This window comes from Antennarius striatus, chromosome 16 (genome assembly GCF_040054535.1).
Source record: "Antennarius striatus isolate MH-2024 chromosome 16, ASM4005453v1, whole genome shotgun sequence".
In the NCBI taxonomy this organism is placed as follows: Eukaryota; Metazoa; Chordata; class Actinopteri; order Lophiiformes; family Antennariidae; genus Antennarius; species Antennarius striatus.
Genome location: NC_090791.1, coordinates 1,264,208 through 1,284,797, shown reverse-complemented (window position 1 = coordinate 1,284,797; position 20,590 = coordinate 1,264,208). Strand labels below are relative to the sequence as shown.

Below are 20,590 nucleotides of genomic sequence, written 5' to 3'. Positions count from 1 at the left end.
AACAAAATATAAAAATTCCCAAATTCTGAAAGAAATTCAAATATTAAAATAAGAAAATCTGCTGGATTTGTCCTTCTGGGCCACCGCAGCAACAGAAACACGTTACCGTTGACCAGGAGCTCCAGAACCTCAAGGATTTATTTGTCTTTTTTCCAGGACAGGAAACGTGGATCGGACTTCCCCCAGGATTCTCCCTGGTGTACCCCTGTCCTCCCCCCGCCGTGCCCCCTCCCTTTGGTCCTGCCCCCCTCCGGTGGTGCCTGTGGTCAGTTCCTGCGTTGCTGCTCTTGCTCTTTCCTCCGTTGCTTCTTTTCTCGCTGTTTCTCCATCTTGTCCAGAGCTTTTCTCTCTTTCTCCGCCGCGGTCTGGATTTCCTTGATGCGACGCTTCAGAGCGCTGCGATCGGACGAACTGGCCACGCCCAGTCCCTTCAGAGGAAGGGAAGAGGGCGGGGTCAGAAAGAGAGACGGAGTCAGAAAGAGGGCGGAGTCAGAAAGAGGGTTAGGGTGAGGTAGAGGGCAGGGTCAGAAAGAGGATGGGATCAGAAAGAGGGTGTGGTCAGAAAGAGGGCGGGGTCAGGATGAACATTCACCTTCAGCTTGCTTCCGTCCATCTGTAGCAGCTCCTGTCCGTCCACGTCCTTCGCACTGAATTCTGGGATATACTGCTCCATGTTCAGTCCCTTCAGCCACTGACAGACCTGCTGAGTCGTCCACGACGACACGGGATAGGACGGGTCCTCGCCGGCCTGAGTGGGGGCGGAGACAGGGGCGTCACGCTAACCGCTCGATGTGATGCTAAGCTAACCGTTTGGCTAACTGTTACCTCGTCGGACGACTGGGACAGGGTCTGATACGGGTGGGAGGACCTGGAGGACGAGTCCACGGGGGGGGAGGTGGAGGAGGAGGTGTGAGGAGGGGAGAACTCCTCGCTGAGCGCCGACTCCTGTCAACCACAGAAGCAGAGTCAAACCTGTCTGTCCCCACGAGGTCAGGGGTCGGGTGGTTCTGTACCTGGGAGTGAGACTTGCGGGGTCTTGGGGAACCCTGGGGGGTGAGTCTGGGGGAGCAGGGCGGAGTCCCGGAGGAGGAGAACGAGCCCCGCCCCTCAGTGAACCAGGAGAACGGGACGAACGATCCTGAGGAGCGAGACGGACTCTCAGACGGTTCTCTGAGGATGGAGACGGAGAAACCATCACCAACCAGCCTGAGTGTGTGTGTGTGTGTGTGTGTGTGTGTGTGTGTGTGTGTGTGTGTGTGTGTTAGGACCCACCGGCTGCCCACGGAGAGCCTGTTGGATTTATCCTTCCTCACTCGGATGTAGGAACGCCTGAGAGTCACCCTGAGAGAAAGACAACAGTCTGGTCTCAGCTCAAAGGCTAATGCTAATATGTTAGCATGTGCTGAAGGAAGCTAAATCTGGTAGCGCATTTAAAAAAACAAACAAAAGAGTTTCCGTCTTTAAACCCTCACAGACCATCGGAGCGTTTTAAGTGAACAGTGCTTGTTAGCATCAATGTTGCTAGGCTAGCAGTGAATGTGTTGGCGCTAACGCTAATGCTAACATCTCACCCGAGGTCCAGGAAGCGTCTCTTGGTTTTCTTGTCGAAGATGACGGTCGGACTCGAGGGCTCAGCCGGACTCGTGTCCTGACTCGAGTCAGACACCAGCACTGACACACAAACACAGACGTCAGTTTGTGTGTGTGTGTGTGTGTGTGTGTGTGTGTGTGTGTGTGTGTGTGTGTGTGTGTGTGTGTGTACCTTCGCTGTCGGGCCTCCTGCTCCTCCTCATGTAGACGCGGGAGTAGTCGGAGGCGGGGCACGACCGAGATGGCGAGCTGCTGGGCGTCACCAGTGCCTCCTGAGACGTGGCATTGGTCAGCTGACGGTACCGCCCCCTGGGGGGAGGGACCAATGACTCCTCCTCATCTTCTGGCGAGCGACGCACCTGGAGGAACCAATCAAGAAGCGGATGTGATTGGCCTCGTTTCTCTCCTGTCTTCTCTTTCGGGGTTAGCATTGATTAGCATTAGCATTCCATCCTGAGTTCTGATTGGTCTCACCAGGGACGTGTCAAAGGAGAAGGCGGGACTTCGAGCTGACAGCAGAGAATCAGGAGAGGGGGAGGAGCCTCTTATGCCCAGGTGAAGAGGTGAGCAGGCGGAGTGTATTGGACTGTGCTGAACACACACACACACACACACACACACACACACACACACACACGATGATGACATCAGATGTGTTGGGCTAACTAACTAGCTCCAGCTAGCTAACTCGTACCCGTCTCTCCAGGCTGTCGTCTCCCTCCGTCGAGCTCACGCTGTCACGGTAACGTGACCTGGAGGGGCGTGGCCTCCGGGGTTTGACGGACAGCTGGGCGCGGCCCTTCTGGATGCTGTTGTCCAGCAGCTCCGTCTCCGGGATCGCCTGGTTCAGGTCTGAAAGGCAACACCCTGTCAGAACGCCAAGTCACATGATCATTGGTGAGTCATGTGATCACAGGTGAGCGCCGTTTGTATTGATCAGTGATTAGGTGACCAAAAGCTGATCATTAGTAGATTTTTCCAATAGAGCTGATTGATCGTTTTATTGCCCACTGTAGAAATGGAACATAAAGACTTCCTGTCCTCCCCCCACAACACGATGAGAGGAGGAGGTTATTTCCCTGAGGAGAGATGGGGGGAGCGTGGGGGGGGGGGTAAATGGAGGAGGGGGAGGAAAGAAAAAGGAGAAGAGATGGATCTAAAGGTTTTGGTGGTTAAAGGAAGATTTAATAAAGGGGGGTGGAGAGAAGGGGGAGCGTAGAGGAGGGGTAATTATATTAGAAGGGGGGGTATCTGAGTGACGAGAGAGGAAACGGGTAGAAAGATGCTGCTGTTTGTCCTCCATTGGTTAGATAGATAGATAGATGTGTGTCTGTGTGTGTGTGTGTGTGTGTGTGTGTGTGTGTGTGTGTGTGTGTGTGTGTGTGTGTGTGTGTGTGTGTGTGTGTGTGTGTGTGTGTTGGAGGCTCACCAAACACATCTGTGTCGTCCAGAGTGGAAGACATGACTCAGCAGTTACTGTGGAGACAAAAGATGAACAGTCATCATTTATTAAAATCACATTTTACAACGTCCGGCGATCCGACCTGGTCACATGACCAACTCCACTGGGTCACATGACCGTTTTGATGTTTGGACTGGTTTAAACTCCAGATGGATGGATGATGGATGATGGATGGATGATGGATGATGGATGGATGATGGATGGATGCTCTTCTCATTGTCTTTAATTGTTAATGAGGCTTTCCAGAGGTCATCCTCTTGGAGAGGACGGGGGAGGATGCGGGGAAGGAGGGGGGAGGATGAGGGGAAGGAAGGGGGAGGAGTCATGGGGATTTCTAACCTGTAGGGACTTCCTGTTTAGAGAATAAAGCTAATGGCACTAGCAGGAGATGCTAACCAAAGCTGCTAGAAAATGTAGATGCAGTGATGAAATTTCACAAACACCCAAAGAGGAATAATAAACAGCTCTGGGAACAGCAAGGGAGGCGGAGCAAGAGGCGGAGCAAGAGGCGGAGAAAGAGGCGGGAAAGTGGAGGTGGCAGGTAGCCCAGGGAAAAGGCCATCTGCTGCCCCACCACCACCACCCAGTGGACAGATGGACGCTGGACATCCTGGAGGTGAGCGACAGGAAACACGACATAATTTCCCATCAGCCTCAGGGACACCTGAGGGAGCTTGAAGAGCCGGCGCAGTGATGTCACTGTTTTTGATCACATGTGAACCTGGACATCACTGTCCAGGTTCACACAGTGAAACAGTCCAGGTTCACGCAGTGAAACAGTCCAGGTTCACATGCTGAAACAGGGCGGAGTCTCTGAATCAAAGACACCATTGGTTCAGGTGGATGATAATGTGACCGCGTCAGAGCCAATCCATACAGAGCTAGCATGCTAGCAGCACACTGTAGTCCTGTCGTGAACGTAACTAACATGAAGTAGCTAGCATATTCATTTGTAGCTAACGCGTATCCAGTGACAGTTTATAGCTAACAACTTCATCAGAGGCTACCACCAAACATTTTAATGAGTAGATAGTTAGCGCTAATGCATTAGCCGTTGGATAGCAGCTAATAAAGTAAGGCGTGTGTCTGTGTTGAATAAAGTTTTAGTTGATTTATTCCACACAGACATGAGGAACAAAAGTTTTTCCTGGGGGGGGCATCCTGACCGCTGCTCTCTGATTGGCTCCCACTGTTGCCAATAACAAGTCTCTATTTGTTGGTTTTGCACACCTTTGTCGCATCAGTTGCTGTGATGTTGGGTGTTGTGGTGCGTTTGAGGAACCACCGGCGTTTGGTGGATCTGTTCGCTGCTTACCCGGTTGGGTGGAGATCACACTGGCATCTAACGAAACAAACACACTGACAATCCCCCAGGGAGGGGGGGGGATGAACGGGAGGATGCATCATCAGAGAGATAGAAGAGACAGGGGGGGGGGATGTTTGACATGATGAAGAGATGGAGGGAGGAAGACATGACGGATGGGAGGTAAACAACAACCAGCAACAGACGGATGAACTCACCTTCCTCTCTCTCTCACTGACGGTTGTCATGGCACGTCACCCCCTCTCTGGAGGACTGCGACTCCCAGGGTTCCACAGCGCTTCGCTCTGGGCTGGGCCCCAGTCTGGAGGAGGATGGAGGGAGGATGGGGAGTGTAGTCCAGGTCCTCCTGGACTCTCCGGGCCGGAGAGAGAGATGCTGGCTCACCACAAGTCAGCAGAACGCCGCAGCCTCCGTCTGAAGCAGAACCACGACTCAGCAGAACGCTGCAGCCTCCGTCTGAAGCGGCAGCGCCAAGGACGGCTGAGACGGACTGAGAGGAGGAGGAGGAGGAGGAGGAGGAGGAGGGATGAGAGGGAGAGGAAGGGAGGGCGCTGGATGCTGAGGAGGAGAGACAGAGGATTGGATGGAGAGGAAAACGGAACACCAGGGAAATAAAAAAAAAAACACGAGTGGAGAGAGACCGGGAGGAAGGAAAATAAAAAGGACAAAAAAATCCATTTGAACATTTTCAAGAATGGAAACTATGAAATTTAAATATGACGTTGAAATGATGCACACTGCAAAAAATAAGTAGGTAAACTACTCATATCCTCCCAGCCTTCTAATTAAATCTACTTAAATTGCATCTCTTTATATTATATACTAATAATATTAATAATAACAATAATAATAATAATCATTATTATTTTTAGATATGTATGTATATATATATATATATATATATATATATATATATATATATATATATATATATATATATATATATATATATATATATATATAAATTATTTTATTTTCCCTTTTACAGTTTCCAACATTGTTGTTCATCATTTAGTGTCACCTACACTGGTGAGCTAATTTGACAAGCTAGCTAACATATCTGTTAGAATCATTTTCTCTATTCTGTTCATGACTCACTGGAGGGAAAGTTGGGATCTTTCAGAAGCAACATCATGGTAGAACGGTGCACCACCTACTGATGGCTGCCAGGGGGCGATGTTGGTCCACAAACACCGGCTGCTGGTTTCTTCTTCTTCCAAACAGGAAGTGAAGGGGAGGAGGCGTCCAACAAGCTGAGACTGGCAGGTCGGGGAGGGGCGGGGCCAGAGAGAGAGAGAGAGAGAGAGAGAGAGAGAGGAACCTGTTTCTGTGATTTGGACTCACCCCTTCAGGAAAAGAAGAGCAAAAAAACACCCAGAGCAGGATGGCTGGACGTGACTTTAACTGCCGGTAAAACAAAATATCTCTCTATCAATCAATCAATCCATCCATCTGTCTCTCTATCTGTTTCTCTACCTGTCTCTCTATCTGTCTACCTGTGGAGGTGTTTCTTTCATGCTGGATTGAGTTGCAACTTGAGAGTTTTTTTTTCTTTTGTCCTGTTCCTTTTTTTTCCACTCTACATTTTAAATTCAATCACTTAGAAGTGAAAACTTCCTCACACCCCCAGCGGTGTGTTTTTGCTCTTGTGGCGTCGGGGGGACCATCGTTCCCTTCCTGCGCCAACGTGACGGGGACCGGTTTCAGTGTGAGGACCTGGTTTTATGGGGACCGGTTCTGTGTGTTTATTCACTGTCTTTACTTTATTATTATCTGGTTTACTTTGACTTCCTTCAAAAATATTGAACCAGATTCCTTCATGGCTTTACTGTCAGACCCGAGGACCCTGGTTTGTTTCTGCTGCTGGGCCTGGATTTGGGGCCATATTGGATTTTAAAACTCGGGATTGGAGTTGTGTTTGTGTGTGTGTGTGCAGCGGCATTTTTGTTAATAATTGGTAGGAATGGATCAACCAGTGTGTTCAGGATGTCCGCCTTATACACCTTTCTTGTAAAACTCTTTAGAAATGACTCAACGAAATGAATGAAAGCGAAGCAGCTGCAGAAATACATCAAATTTGACTGTTTTACAGCTACAGTTTTATGTTAAAATGTCTTATTTCAGTTTTATGAGCAAATAAACACGAAGAAATTCAGGACGAGTAAATCTGAAAAGACTTTAAATTTCTTTAAATTCCTTCACCAGCGTGGATTTGTTTAACAAAGTTGACAGAAGTATTAAAATATTTTAAATATTAGCAGTAAATTGAACGGAATCTTGACTTATGAAACTATCGTTGTAAGTTTGCATAAAAAAATGAGCACAAATCAAATATTTATTTTATGTAAAAATCCCACAGGAAAATTAAGACACTAAAATCCACCATTCAGCACACACCAACCTTGAAGAAGGCTGTTAGCTTGCTAACAGGTCCTTGAACGGGTCATTGGAGATGCTGTGGAGGTCGACAGCCAATCAGCAGCCATATGTCTCTGTGGCATAAACAAGTAAACACATCTTGGAGCCACGCCCACGCTGACCCTGAGGGTTAAGGTCAAACCCGCATCAGATTGGCTGTAGGGTTTTTGAGGTCACATGACACGGTCTCTATAAATAACAAACCGTTTCAACGTTTATTTACTCAACCTGCATGGTAACATCTTTATTAGCTCATCTAATAGGCTAACATTAATGTTAGCTACTGCCCCAGGCTAACCTTAGCGTTAGCTACTCTAGCAGGCCATAATGACATTTCAGGTGTCCACAGGTTTTATTTTATTTATAGGGGTTAAAACTGTCAAACATCGCCCCTGACGACACAAAATTAAATATCTGCATCTGTAATTTATATAGATCGGAATTCAAACTGTCGATATTCATGGATAATTTCTGGATAATCATTATGAAAGTTAAAGAAACTTCAATCTCCATGATCCAATACCTAACATAACTGTGATTCAAGCACGGATGTTTCAGATTAAATTGGGCGATTCCGAATTCAAAACGTCTATTGATATTTTGAAATGACAATGCAGACGTGTTCAAGTGAGGAATGCTAAAGATATGTCAAACTTGAAGTTCAACTTCTCAGGCTGACTCGTGACTCATGAAAGAAGCGATGTGCTGTTGTTCAAACTGAGACGAACAGAAGAATGATCCATTCCTGGTGAAATGTTCTGAATCTGGATTTGCGTGGATCTTGCTTTATTTTTCTGGCCTCTTCTGATTGGTTGACAGGGTGTGCCTTGGCCTCAGTTTAATGATTGACGGCGCTCTGGGTTGCAGAGGCCTGTGTTTGCCTGCAAAGCATTCCTGGCCGGGTGGGTGTGGCTGCGACGGCGATGGGGGAGGGGTTGGCTGCATTCCACCACCCCCAGGCTGTCTCTCACACACCTGAGCCAGGAGACTCAGAGCAGGTTTGGCTGTTCAAGTCTAGAAAAAAAACAACATATTAGTCACTGCCATCATCAGGCCCCCGCCCGTTTTAAAAAGACAGAAGAACACATTTACATAATTAATATCCAATCATATTCAGTTTCGTAAACAAGGTAATGAGGCGGCGAATGACGGTTCATGACATGTTAGTTTAGAACAGCTGTCAACACACTGGATGTAGCTCCACACTGTCATACCAGGTAGTACTAGTAGTATTAGTGGTATATTATTGTTATTATTATTATTATTATTATTATTATTATTATTATTATTATTAGTAGTAGTAGTAGTAGTAGTAGTAGTAGTAGTAGTAGTAGTAGTAGTAGTAGTAGTAGTAGTAGTAGTAGTACTAGTAGTAGTAGTAGTAGTAGTAGTAGTAGTAGTTTTAGTAGTAAGTAGAAGTACTAGTAGTATTATAGCAGTAGTTTTATTATAGTAGCAGTATGGTTGTAGTAGGAGTAGTTTTAGTCATAGTTATAGTAGTAGTGGTAATAGTAGTATTATAGTAATGGCAGTAGTATAGTCATAGTAGCAGTAGTACTATATGATAGTATTATGGTTATAGTAGTAGTATTATAGTAGTAGTAGAAGTCTTATATTAACAATAGTATTGTAATAGTATTATGGCAGTAGCAGTAGTAGTATTATAGTAGCAGTATAGTTGTATAGTAGTAGTGTTGTGGTACTTGTAGTATAGTAATATTACGGTAGTAATGTAGTAGTGTTATAGTAGTAGCAGTAGTATAGTAATATATAGTAGTATAGTAGTACTATGGTAGTTGTAGTAGTATTATGGTAGTACAGTGCGCCCTCGTTTTTTGTGGTTAATGCATTCCAGGAACCACACGCGATTGAGGAATCCGAGATCGCGTGTGGTTCGAGATCGCGATCTCTTTATCTTATTATGTACAGTAATTTAAACGTTTATGAACCCCCCCATACTGATATTAAACCACCTTCTATCTGTATTACCTTTAAAACACTCTGATAGACTCTTTAAAGCACTTTTGTGTCTCACAAAAGTCAAAGACTGATGGAACAGAACACACCTCCAGACTAATTTGTTTCTATCCGTTCTGATCTTGTGTTTTATATTTTGATGTAATTTTTGTGAACGAGGGACAGAAAACATCCAGAAGAGTAAAAAAATCAACCTGACAGGAGGTGAAGAACATACTGAACCGCTCTTCAGCAGCATCGACTGCTGTCAGACTATTGTTTCTTCACAAAGACAGGAAACGCTCTCAGGTGTGATGTCACTGATGGGTGGAGCTTGCATTGCCTTGTGGGCGGGGCTTAAAGCAGACAGGAAGAGCAGACACTTCCTTATGTAAACAGAACAGGCCTGAAATCAGCCTCCTGCTATTGTTCTGTGTGTAGGAAGCATTATAAGAGTTCTAGAAAAGTATGAACACCACACTGAGAGTAACATACTGTAAAAGTATGCGAGTATAATCAGTAAAAAGTACTTAGAGTACTCTTGGCTGCTTTATCAGTGTTGTATTTTACTGTTAAAGACATGTTGCTTCAAGTTCTAGAAGGTCTGACCATCACCAGGGAAACGTAAAGGCTTTGATGTCAGCTAGGGAGTGGGCGGAGTCTGCTGGTTCAAAGTGTGACCGTACTTTTACATTAAATTGTGACATCATCATTTAAAAACCAATCAGCTGGTCGAATAACTGCCACTATGGACTTTCTTCCCACACAGGTTTGACGGGTCCAACTGGAGGTCCGTCGTGTCGTTTTAGCCATCCTGCCTGATGCCAGGTGATTTACAGGAGATGATGCAGGAGGTTCAGCATTAGCATTAGCTTCAGGAGCTGATCAAGGTCTGACTTGTTCTGGCAAGAAGCAACACATAACTATCATTCCTGGGTGTTTTTATCTTTAGCCGTTAGCGTGGACTCTGTTCCCGCACCGCCGAACGACTCGAACTTCAGGGCAGAAACAGGGTTTTATCACCGCTATCTGAATTTAATGTTTGACAGAAGTCGTTAAAGCCGCCTCGGAGCTGTTGTTGGATCTTTTCAGCCCATCCTGATGTGAATTTTCTCTCTTTTAGCTTCAACGTCATCTACCCATCTACCTGAGAGGGGGTGGGGAGCCAGGGCCATCACCATGGCAACAACCTCCTCCATGTTTGGCAAAGGTGAGCACCTGGTGTCTTAGAGTAATGTTAGTATATTAATAATGTTAGCAGTGAATTTGGTAGTGTGGCATTAGCGGCATTAGCACTAGCAATGATGTCAGTAGCAGCATTGGCGATAGATAGATAGATAGACAGACAGACAGACAGACAGACAGACAGACAGACAGACAGACAGACAGACAGACAGACAGACAGACAGACAGACAGACAGACAGACAGACAGACAGACAGACAGATAGGTAATTACTTCGTAATGAGCAGCAGCAATTGCAGTTGGATTAGCATTAGCAATCGTAACATTATCAATAACAATTGTAGCGATTTGACTAGCATTAGCATTAGTTCTTGTACTGATATAAGATGGTTCTTGATTATTTTTCCTGATCCTATTGTCGTAGGTCTCGGTCTGGTTCTGGTCCAGTATGAATATGAGTACCAGGGGCGGGATGGCGCGCCGGTCGCCATCAAACCCAATGAACGCTACGTCCTGCTAGCTAAGACCAACGACCACTGGTGGCAGGTCAGGAGTGACAACAGCTCCAAGCCCATCTACATCCCTGCCAAGTATGTCAAGGAGCTGCCGCCAGATGTCCCTTCACCGCTGGACTTTGCAGATCCGCCCAGTCCAGAACCGGTGTCGCTTCCTGTTGCAGCACCGGTTCCGGTCCCCATCCCTGTTCCAAAGACTCTAGAGGAGTCCAGTGGGAGCAAATTGAGACCGGGGGACGAGGTGACGATACGGCTAAAACCTGATGCTTCCGCTGGATACCGCAAGACCGAGAACCGCATGTCCACGTTTGGCGTTCCGCTGGACTTCCACGACGTGCCAACATCACAACACCCTAGTAACCCCCCTGGTCATCCACCAGAGACCACCATAACCAGCACTAGTGGGACTACAAACATGGCTGATGATACCCTGAATAAAAAGCACCTTCAGGTGTTCTCGGATGACCACAAGGACTCTGGGAAACATCGAGTCCCCAGTTTCAGTCCAGCAGACCCCCTCGCTACACTGCGAACCCACACCCAGCCTATCCATGTGGAGACCCCGGTGGCCCCTACATCATCATCCACAGGTCCCAGTGACAAAGAGGAGACCCCAATAGACTCTGAGGAGGAGGTGGAGGAGGAGGCAAGTGAGGAGGAAAACAGTGGCAAGGAAGATTCACCGAAGGAGGACTCCAACCACATCTATGAGTCTATCCAGGACCTGAACTTGGACCTCAATGCTTTGCTGGCGGGAAAGGAGACTCCTGGAGGGTCCGCACCTGAACCAGCAGCTGCCAAACCGCCCACAGAGGTAAGACTCCTGGAACCAAAGACTCCTGGAACCAGTCTGGAGGTTGGTCCAGGTCCAGATGGACCCGTGATTGGTCGTCCCCAGGCTACGTTAGCACTGCTGCTAGCATACGTCCTAGAGAGAAGGATATGTCGAACGCTGATGAGTCAGCTGGAAGATGTTTTGGGGTTCAGGTTAGGGTTCAGATCCCTCTGGGGACTTTGGAGGTTAGGTTTAAACTAACCTAAACTAATCTCTCTTAAGAAGACTGTGTGATTGGGCCGGAGTTGTGTTAGTGTTGGGTTGTAGACTTTTCTGCGTTTCAGGTTGAACATGTAGACGCCACAAGTCGTCCTTCAAGATGAGAGTTCAGTCAGAGGGCTTTTTATAAAAAAAAGACCACTTCCTGAATGGCCGTGTCACTTCCTGAATGGCCGTGTCACTTTGTGCCCTCAGGAAGCTGAGAGCTGAGACACATTTCTGTTGTTTACTTATCTTTATTATTTACAAATGATATTTTTGTTTAGTATTTATTGTTAACTTAAATATCAGTTGTTGATTTCTGCTTCACTTTTGTTGTCGAGAGGAGGGGGGAGGGGTCTGGTGATGTCACAGCAGGATGTAATGAGGTCAGCAGGATGGAGTGATGTCACAACTGGCAGGATGTGTTCAGTGTCAGGCAGGAAACTGGGGCAAAGCGACGCTGCAGCGACATCTGCAGCACAAGAGTGTGTGTGTGTGTGTTTGTGTGTGTGTGTGTTGAACTGATAAAGCATTGAGCTATGAGCTAGAAAGCTAACAACATGCTAGCATAACTCAATTAAAAGCAGCTACAGAGTTGGGGGGTGGGGCTACGTGTTGACATCGGCATGGGTTCATGAGGGGCGGGGCTACCCCCTCTAGAGACACGGAGGCAGGGCTACAAAGTGTCGGGTCGCAGGGGGCGGAGTTTCAGCCTGAAGAGAGGCAGTGGGAGGGGTTACTGGCTTCATATGGGCAGGTGTCAGGCCAGAGGCAGTCCAGACAGAGGGGGCGGAGCTACAGGCTTCAGAGCACAGCAGTCCGACAGTCACTTCAGCCACGGATGGACTTGAACAGAGGACTAAACTGAGCGTTGCATCATGGGTAAGTCCTAGAATTAAACTCTGTTTTCTCCTTCTGCTGTTTTGGATCAGGATGGTGAAGAAGGAATTAGAGTTCAGTTTCATTCTTTACGTGAATAATAAACCGGGTCAGCTGACGGCTGTGTGTGCAGGTTAGTCATGTGACACCTGAATGTCACACCTGAACCGGGCCATGCCAGATCCGAATGCGTTAAAGCAAAAACGTTGTGTCGGGAGACGAACGAAAGAATGGTTGAATCTGTGAGCGTAGATCAAACCCCACTCCACTCACCTGGTCAGAGTTACCTGTGGTTCAGTTACCGACGGTAACTGATCTCCGTTACATCCCTTAAACTCGTACACAAACAGGTTAGCGTCTCGTGTTTCGCCCTCCGGTCGGCGGATCGAGGAAAAGGTCTCCATGATGTTTATACAACAGAGGAGGAGTACTTCCTGTCTGACGGCGGCGGCTGATGGAGATCAGGGTCCATTGGGACGCCATCCCATGTTTAGTCCAAAACACGGAGGTTCGTTCCACCGAGACGTCTGCGGGTCGCGAGCAGACGGGTCGCCGCAGTCGAGTCGTGTAACGGCAGCAAAACCGGCGCAATTAATCAACGTGCAAACACGTGAAAATGGCTTTATTTTTATGAAAGAGTTCAAACTACAACCTCTCTCTCTCTTTCCCCCTGTAGGACCGCCCCTCGCTCGGCCCTAGCTCGCCCATCTACGCCAACGTCCCCAGTCTGAAGAAAACATCCCTCCAGCAGACCTCTGGCTCCGCCCAGCCCTTATTATCTCCTCCTCCCGACCCCGCCCACTCAGTTCCAGACCACACCCCCTCATCTTCAGTCTCCTCCAGTGCAATGATAAGCCCCGCCTCCCCGGCCAGTCCACAGGACGGATGGCAGGTAAGGCTTCCTCTGATTGGCTCTGTAGGCGCGTTTGATTTATGATGACATTTAAATTTAGAAATTAACTTTAGTTTAGAATTTAAAGGCAGAAAAACTGAAATAATTTTAAGTGTTGTTATAACATACATTTATATATATGTTCTCGTGATGCTGCCACGTACCTGCGTCTCACGGATGCGATTAAACTTTAATCAGATGTAATCTGAACCGTTCAGGTTGGTTCCTCACGCTCACGTTACTGAAGAACAGGTGACGTTCGCTGCCCTCAAACACGCCAGCAGCACAAAAACAACAAAACCCCAAAATCTGAAGTCCACGCAGAGGCGCGTGTGATTTAAACGTGAACGAAGTTTAAAAAACAGAATCACTGTTAAAATCGTTGTGTTCGATGTGAAATTCTATGATTTAAAAAAAAAAATTTTGTTTTAGCATTTGTTGGTAATTAAAATATTAAATTAAACTGTATTCCCTTTGGGAATAAAAATCCAACCATAAAATCAGGATAACTCCTTAAAAATGGGGGTTTGAAGGCTTCGAGTGCTGAAAACCCCAGAGTGCACCTGAACGCACCGTGACTGTGCTGCTTGAACCTTCGACCCCGTCCAGGTCCACACTGACCAGGATAGCGGGAAGGTGTTCTACTTCCACCCGCTCACCAGACAGACCACCTGGTCCGACCCCCACGAGGGGGAGCACCTGACCTCCCCCTCCGCCCTCCTCTCCCCCGCCTCCAGCCAGGTAGGAACGTCTCGCCTCAGGTGTTTTGTAAAGCTTCTAACGCATCGACTAACGCGGCGACGCGCCCGAACGCTTCCTCATCACGCTTTCATCAACATGAGCAAACTGATTGTCAGGGTTCTGGGAGCTGGGAGAAGCTGCTGGATGAAGTTTCTGGGAGAGTTTACTACTACGACCCCACGTCTGGAGCCACGTCCTGGACCGGACCGGAGGCGCTGCTTTCCCCCACGTCCCCCTCACCCTTGTCACCCCCAGGATATTCAAACAGGAGCCACGACGAAGGCCCAGTACGATACCAGCCTGATTTAAGTCTGAATTAAGTCTGATTCAAGTCTGATTTAAGTCTGATTTAATGTCTTAGAGAGGCGTGTCCAGGGAAACACGGTGCATCCATCCAGTCATGCTATTCATCCTATCATGCTAGCTTTAACATACAAGACCATCAGCAGGAAATTTGACTCATGCTGCTACAGTAGGACCTGGACATACGAGTTTTTTGAGATACGAGTCGTTGCTCCGACCGTATTTTTGTTCGACATATGAAAGAAAATCTGAGATACGAGTCACGCTTGTTGGCGGATGGACACAACATCAGTGAGACCGGGTCTAGTTGGTGGAGTAAAGACGTAGCTCCTGTGTTCTCTTGACTCTTTCTTCGTTCCTTTTCATTCTTCATCATTTGTTTACGTAACTAATATATAAGTAATTATACACAGAAATTGGTTGATGAAAATAAGCTTTTGTTCATAATTTAGGGGGTTTGTTTTTTTTCCAAGACTGGAGCAGATTAAAACGATTTAAGTTGTTTGATTTACGAGTTCAGTCAGGGAACGAATTAAACTCGTATCTCCAGGTTCTACTGTAAGTTCTACTTCACTGAGTGATTCTTCGCTGTCCATAAAATCCATCATGTATATATGAAGATATAATCAAAAGTTTCCAGCTGTTCCTAACCTCTAACTGTTTTTTACGTGATGACCCTAAAGCCTCCACTGCCGGAGGAAGACTATCCTGTCGACACGTCGAGCGACAACGACGCCGTCTTCACCAAGGTGACTCTCAGACACGTTGAGAACCTTCGTGATTTGACCTCAGTTTGGCTTTAATTCCAACATTTTACCCACAATTCCCCGCAGATTCCCAGAGCTCAGCTGGACCCAAAGAACGGGAACGTCTCCAGGAGGAGGACGCAAGAGGTAATCAATCAATCGATGAGACTGATCGCTTAACTCATGCCTGATCACTCTTTAAGTAGTGAATTTGTTAATTGTTCCAGCTTCCAGCTTTGCCCCAAAGGCTGATGGGTAATGGAGTTTCCGAGCAGGGAAAGCCGGTCAGGAGCTGGAGGCACAGCGTGGCTGAAGATGTGAGTCTGCTTCACTGACCTCTGCTAATCTAGCAGTAGCTAGTTGCTAATCCTAACTAGTCAGCTAACTGCAAGCACGTTTAGCCGTTGCTAACACGTGGACATGTGTTCCAACCCTCTTGTGTTCCAGACGTTCTCTCCGAGCCACAGGAGGAACGTCTCCGACTTCACCGACGCGTCCAACAGAAGATTCTCCCCCAGGAGTCCACAGGTAGACACGCCCACCTGTCTCCCTCGTCTCCCATTGGCTCTCATCCTTCATTCACTCCACCCACTTCTCCCTTGTAAAGCTCTCTGATAGGATCAAACTGAAGAGGAATCTGTCCAATCGGAGCACAGGCTCCCAGCAACACGTAGGTTCTTGGCCATGATTGGCTGCTGGTGTCTCTCTGGTGGTTTTCGTGGTGATTGGAGACGAGCACCTGGCGTTGTCATGGAAACCGTCACAACAGACTAACACAACTCACAGTCAATGAAATGTTTTTGATCTTAAACTAACCAGGTTCTAAAACTATCAATGGTTAACTGTCACTGGTTCTCTGGAGGGAAAACTGGGAACACTGGGAACACTGACTGGGAGGACTGGGAACACTGGGAGGACTGGGAACACTGGGAACACTGGGAGGACTGGGAACACTGGGAACACTGAGAATACTGTGAGGACTGGGAACACTGGGAGGACGGGGAACACTGGGAGGACTAGGAGGACTTCAGATAGATTGAACACCCTTTTTCCAGAAAGATGCTGCCCATCATCGCCAGGTTATTGGTTCTACTGTTGTTTCTACTGTTGATTCTACTATTAGTTCTATTCTTGGTTATACTGTTGGGTCTACTCTTTTCTTTCTTAATTATTCTGTCAGTGGTTCTGCTGGTTCTGTTATTGGTTCTACTTTTTGTTGGTCTAATGATGAGTCTTTCACTGGTTTTCCTGTTAGTTCTGTTATGGGTTCTATTTTTGGTTCTAATGTTTAATATTCTTTTGCTTTATATAAACTATCATTGGCCCAACGGTGCTCAAATCGGGTTCCACTTGAAGGTTTTGTCCTTTCTCGTCCTAAATGTATGTATGTATGTTATATGTGACCTTAAAGTAACGGCGGTGTGGTTAACAAACTTAGACAATGATCTGAACTACATCAGGAGAAGGTTTCCGGGTACCTCCTGGTACTAGGGAACCTCCTGGGTCGCAGAGCTTCTGGTTTCCTCAGGGGGGTTCAGTGTTTGTGCAGCGGAATGTTTCCTGGAGTGTAAAATGTCATGAGTTAGATTTTATTAATGGGGCACACAAACACAGACACGCACACCACGCCCATGTTTGCACAGCCTACCTGAGGGCCCACCTATTTGTCTCTGCAGTGCCACCTGCTGGAGAAAGCAGGAATCCTCAACAAGACCAAAATCGCTGACGGCGGCAAAAAGATCAGGTGACTCGTCGTGTGTTTTTTTTGTTTTTTTTTAATCTCCTCTTCGTCAGGAGGTTTTAGAGGACGATGTTTTTATTTCTTGGTTCTAAACGTGACGAGTCGTCCTGTTTTTGCCCGACAGGAAGAACTGGTCCCAGTCCTGGACGGTCCTCCATGGAGGAATCCTCACGTTCCACAAAGACCCCAAATCCGCTCCCACTGGGAACGCCGTGAGTCATCCAGTTCAAAGCAGTTTACACGTTTGTTTTTGTTCATCCGTTATCCTGTTAGCACCGTTTTTAGCACGTTAGCACGCAAAAAGTGCCCACTAGAGATCACTTATCTACTGTATACATATATGATGATGATGATAGTGATGATGATAGTGATGATGATGATGATGATGATGATGATGATGATGATGATGATGATGACGATAATGATGATGATGATGATGATGATGGTGACTTCCTCTTCCTCAGACTAAATCGTCACAGATTATTCCAGAATACACCGTCGAGCTCCGAGGAGCTTCAGTCTACTGGGCTGCAAGAGACAAGTCGTCCAAAAAGAATGTTCTCGAGGTAAATCACATGTGTCTGCACCGCGGGACCTCAGGTGTGTGTGTGTGTGTTTATCACCATGGTTACAGGCGTGACGGTTGTGTGTTTGCGTCCAGCTGAAGACCCGTCAGGGCTGCGAGTATCTGATGCAGTACGACACCGAGAGCATCATCAACGACTGGTTCAAGGTGATCCAGGACACCATCAGAGAGCTGGTAACACACGCACACGCACACACACACACACACACGCACACACACACACACACACACACACACACATGCTTCAGTGAATCGCCTCCATCTGTTTCAGGAACTGGATCACCTGTCAGAGGATGAAGATGAAGCTGCTTCAGACAAAGAGGACAAAGACTCCAAGAGGGCGTGTGAGTCTTCAGCGAGTCACGTGACCACCATCGTTCACGCCCGTGACTCGGCAAAAACTCACCACTTTCTTCTCGTTCTTCGTTCTTTCTTCTCGTCTCGTTGTTCTCCTTCTCCGTAGCCACCAGGAGTTCTTCTGGCTCGTCCGACTCGGAGCAGAGACGCGTTCGGACCAAACTGAGACGTTTCCTCCAGAGGAGGCCGACGCTGCAGAGCGTCAAGGAGAGAGGATACATCAGAGGTGACCAGTGTAACCAGTTTACCCAGTAGAACTTGTTTAACTAGTCTAACTAGTTTAACCAATTTAACCAGTTTAACCCCTCAATGTCCCCCCAGACAACGTGTTCGGCTGCCACCTGGACACACTCTGTCACCGGGAGAACAACACCGTCCCCAAGTTTGTGGAGAAGTGTGTGAGAGCGGTGGACAGGAGAGGTACACACACCTGAACACACACACACACACAATCACCCACCAACACACACACGCCAACACAACACACACCTGTGTCCTGATCCGTGTGTGTGTGTGTGTGTGTGTGTGTGTGTGTGTGTGTTCAGGGCTGGACGTCGACGGGATCTACAGGGTCAGTGGAAACCTGGCGGTGATCCAGAAGCTGAGGCACAAAGCTGATCACGGTAACCGACCTTCCTCTTCCTGCTCCTCCTCTTCATCTTCTTCCTCCCGTGTTCCTCCTCCTCCTCCTCGTCCTCCTCTTCATCCTCTCCTCCTCCTCCTCAGAGGAGCAGCTGGACCTGGAGGACGGTCAGTGGGAGGAGATCCACGTCATCACCGGAGCGCTCAAACTCTTCCTGCGGGAGCTTCCTGAGCCGCTGTTCCCCTTCAGCTGCTTCGACAAGTTCATCGCCGCCATCCGTCAGTGACACACGCCTCAGGCCCCGCCCCCAGAGGCGGAGCCTAGCCAATCACAACCTGTTCTCTGGTTCTTCTGGTTTGTCCCTGCAGAGGTCCAGGACTACGCGCTGAGGGTGTCCTACATGAGGGACCTGGTCCGCTCGCTGCCCCTCCCCAACCACGACACCATGGAGCTGCTGTTCAAACACCTGCGCAGGTAAGCCCCCCCCCCCACTGAAGAGTCCCACCTCCATCAATAAAGATGATCCACGTTCCTTCCTCCCCCCCAGAGTCGTGGAACACAAGGACGCCAACAGGATGTCGGTCCAGGGCCTCGCCATCGTCTTCGGCCCCACGTTGCTCCGCCCCCAGGTGGAGTCGGCCAACATGACGATCCACATGGTGTTCCAGAGCCAGATCGTGGAGCTCGTGCTGAACGAGATGGAGACTGTCTTCTCCCAGACGTAGGAGAACCTCCTGGAGATCCTCCAGAACCCTCCAGAGGAGGACGACCCCTGAGCATCGAACGGCGCCTCGAACAGGAAGTGAACTTGGAATCTTCTTGACACTTCCTTTCCAACAACGATCTGAACAGAAGAACCACCGAGAACCCTGGACTGGTTCAGAACCCTTAGAGAGGAGATCCTCTTCCTCAAGAACCAATCAAAATCCTGTCGGGGGTCGGGGGGGGCTGGATCCAGGAGGTTCTCCTCGGCGCCTCAAAGGACCTCAGAGGAACTTTAGTGGAACCACATGAAACTCTGGACCGGTTTCAACACAACTTTATTCGTAGATTTTGTCAGGGCAGCGTTCTGGACCTCAACGGCTTGAAGAAACTTTATGTCGACAACTTGACTGGATTTTAGGTGATTTCATGTAATTTTATCAAATTTTTGTTTGTTTTAAAGTGAAATTTGGGTCCAGAAATACCAAAAATATTTTTCCATTTGGACTCTGGAGGCCAAAGTACCGCCCACACGGGGAAACAGTCCAGGTTCACACAGTGAAACAGTCCAGGTTCAGGTTCACGCAGTGAAACAGAGGAGAGCAGCCATCCTGATAAATCCTGCTACAGCTGACGTGAGGGCGGAGTCTCTAAGTCAGAGACTATCATTGGTTTAGATGGATAAAAACTTGATGTTGACGTTGGCAAAAACATCAGTCAGGAAAAATTGACGACATTTGCATTGGACAGACGATAAAACAACCAGACCCTTCATACAAAAGTGACTGTTGTCAGTATGTGATCAGATCATAACCAGTAAATTTTGGTTGTTTATTTAAATTTGACATCAGCCAATCGTATTTGTTCAGTATGGAGTCAGTTGTCAGATAGAGAAGAAGAAACAAAAGTCTGAAATGTACAAATAAATTCTGACGTTTCTATTAGACATCATGCTAAGCTAACTAGTTTGGACACCTGACTCACTTATTTCCTATAATGTTGACATTTCTTTAAATCTAAAGGTTGGACAGGAAGTCAAGGGGATCGAGGACGTGACCCTGAGGGACGCCACACAATTTTACACTACTGCCTTATGAGAGATTCATTTGACATGTTTACTGCTGTTTGTGTCCAACTTTAATAGGAAATTCTAGAAATCATAACATGTACAATTATGTAGGTTCTATAGTAGTGACTGTATTTGTATTACAGAACAAAGTTCATGGAACAGCGTCTGTAGATAAGATGGTATTTTACTGACCTTTAATGAAAATTAAACTGACTTCTATGTGACCGCTGATGTGGGTTTTATTAAAATTACATGAAAACAAAACAAATACTCACCCAGCAAAAATTCATCTTTTAAGTCAAACTGGTGTCGACTGAAAGTGTTAATAATCTGATTTCTGTGTGAATTCACATCTAAATTAAAACCAGATGGTGTGTTTGTTAGATGAAAAGATGAAACCCCAACTGGAATAGAACCAAAGGCCAAAACATGAATTTAAAAGTCTTTCATGAACACTTGGAAATACTTTTTGAATGTTTTCTTTCACAATAATCTTGTTTCAAACA

At 47.2% G+C, this 20,590-nt stretch overlaps 2 protein-coding genes across 2 annotated transcripts; one reads left to right on the top strand and one right to left on the bottom strand.

Moving 5' to 3' along the window:
* Positions 1 to 245: 245 nt before the first annotated feature.
* samd14 (sterile alpha motif domain containing 14) lies at positions 246 to 5,766 on the bottom strand. Its single transcript, XM_068336106.1, has 12 exons — positions 5,475 to 5,766; positions 4,574 to 4,934; positions 3,020 to 3,066; positions 2,285 to 2,442; positions 2,065 to 2,181; positions 1,763 to 1,949; positions 1,572 to 1,671; positions 1,273 to 1,341; positions 1,014 to 1,170; positions 826 to 945; positions 593 to 748; positions 246 to 428 (listed from the first exon to the last, which is right to left on the bottom strand). Exons 3-12 carry the CDS (start codon positions 3,051 to 3,053, stop codon positions 267 to 269), a joined length of 1,260 nt encoding a protein of 419 aa, XP_068192207.1. The 5' UTR covers positions 3,054 to 3,066; positions 4,574 to 4,934; positions 5,475 to 5,766; the 3' UTR covers positions 246 to 266.
* Positions 5,767 to 9,519: 3,753 nt separating this feature from the next.
* Positions 9,520 to 20,338, top strand: arhgap27l (Rho GTPase activating protein 27, like). Its single transcript, XM_068336105.1, has 22 exons — positions 9,520 to 9,578; positions 9,874 to 9,960; positions 10,359 to 11,263; positions 13,041 to 13,256; positions 13,866 to 13,997; positions 14,114 to 14,284; positions 14,984 to 15,049; positions 15,134 to 15,193; positions 15,274 to 15,363; positions 15,494 to 15,574; positions 15,654 to 15,716; positions 16,723 to 16,790; positions 16,912 to 16,999; positions 17,252 to 17,353; positions 17,449 to 17,547; positions 17,645 to 17,717; positions 17,837 to 17,956; positions 18,052 to 18,150; positions 18,276 to 18,353; positions 18,457 to 18,591; positions 18,682 to 18,787; positions 18,861 to 20,338. The coding sequence occupies exons 1-22, from the start codon at positions 9,572 to 9,574 to the stop codon at positions 19,036 to 19,038; spliced, it is 3,024 nt and encodes a 1,007-aa protein (XP_068192206.1). The 5' UTR covers positions 9,520 to 9,571; the 3' UTR covers positions 19,039 to 20,338.
* The last annotated feature ends 252 nt before the right edge of the window (positions 20,339 to 20,590 follow it).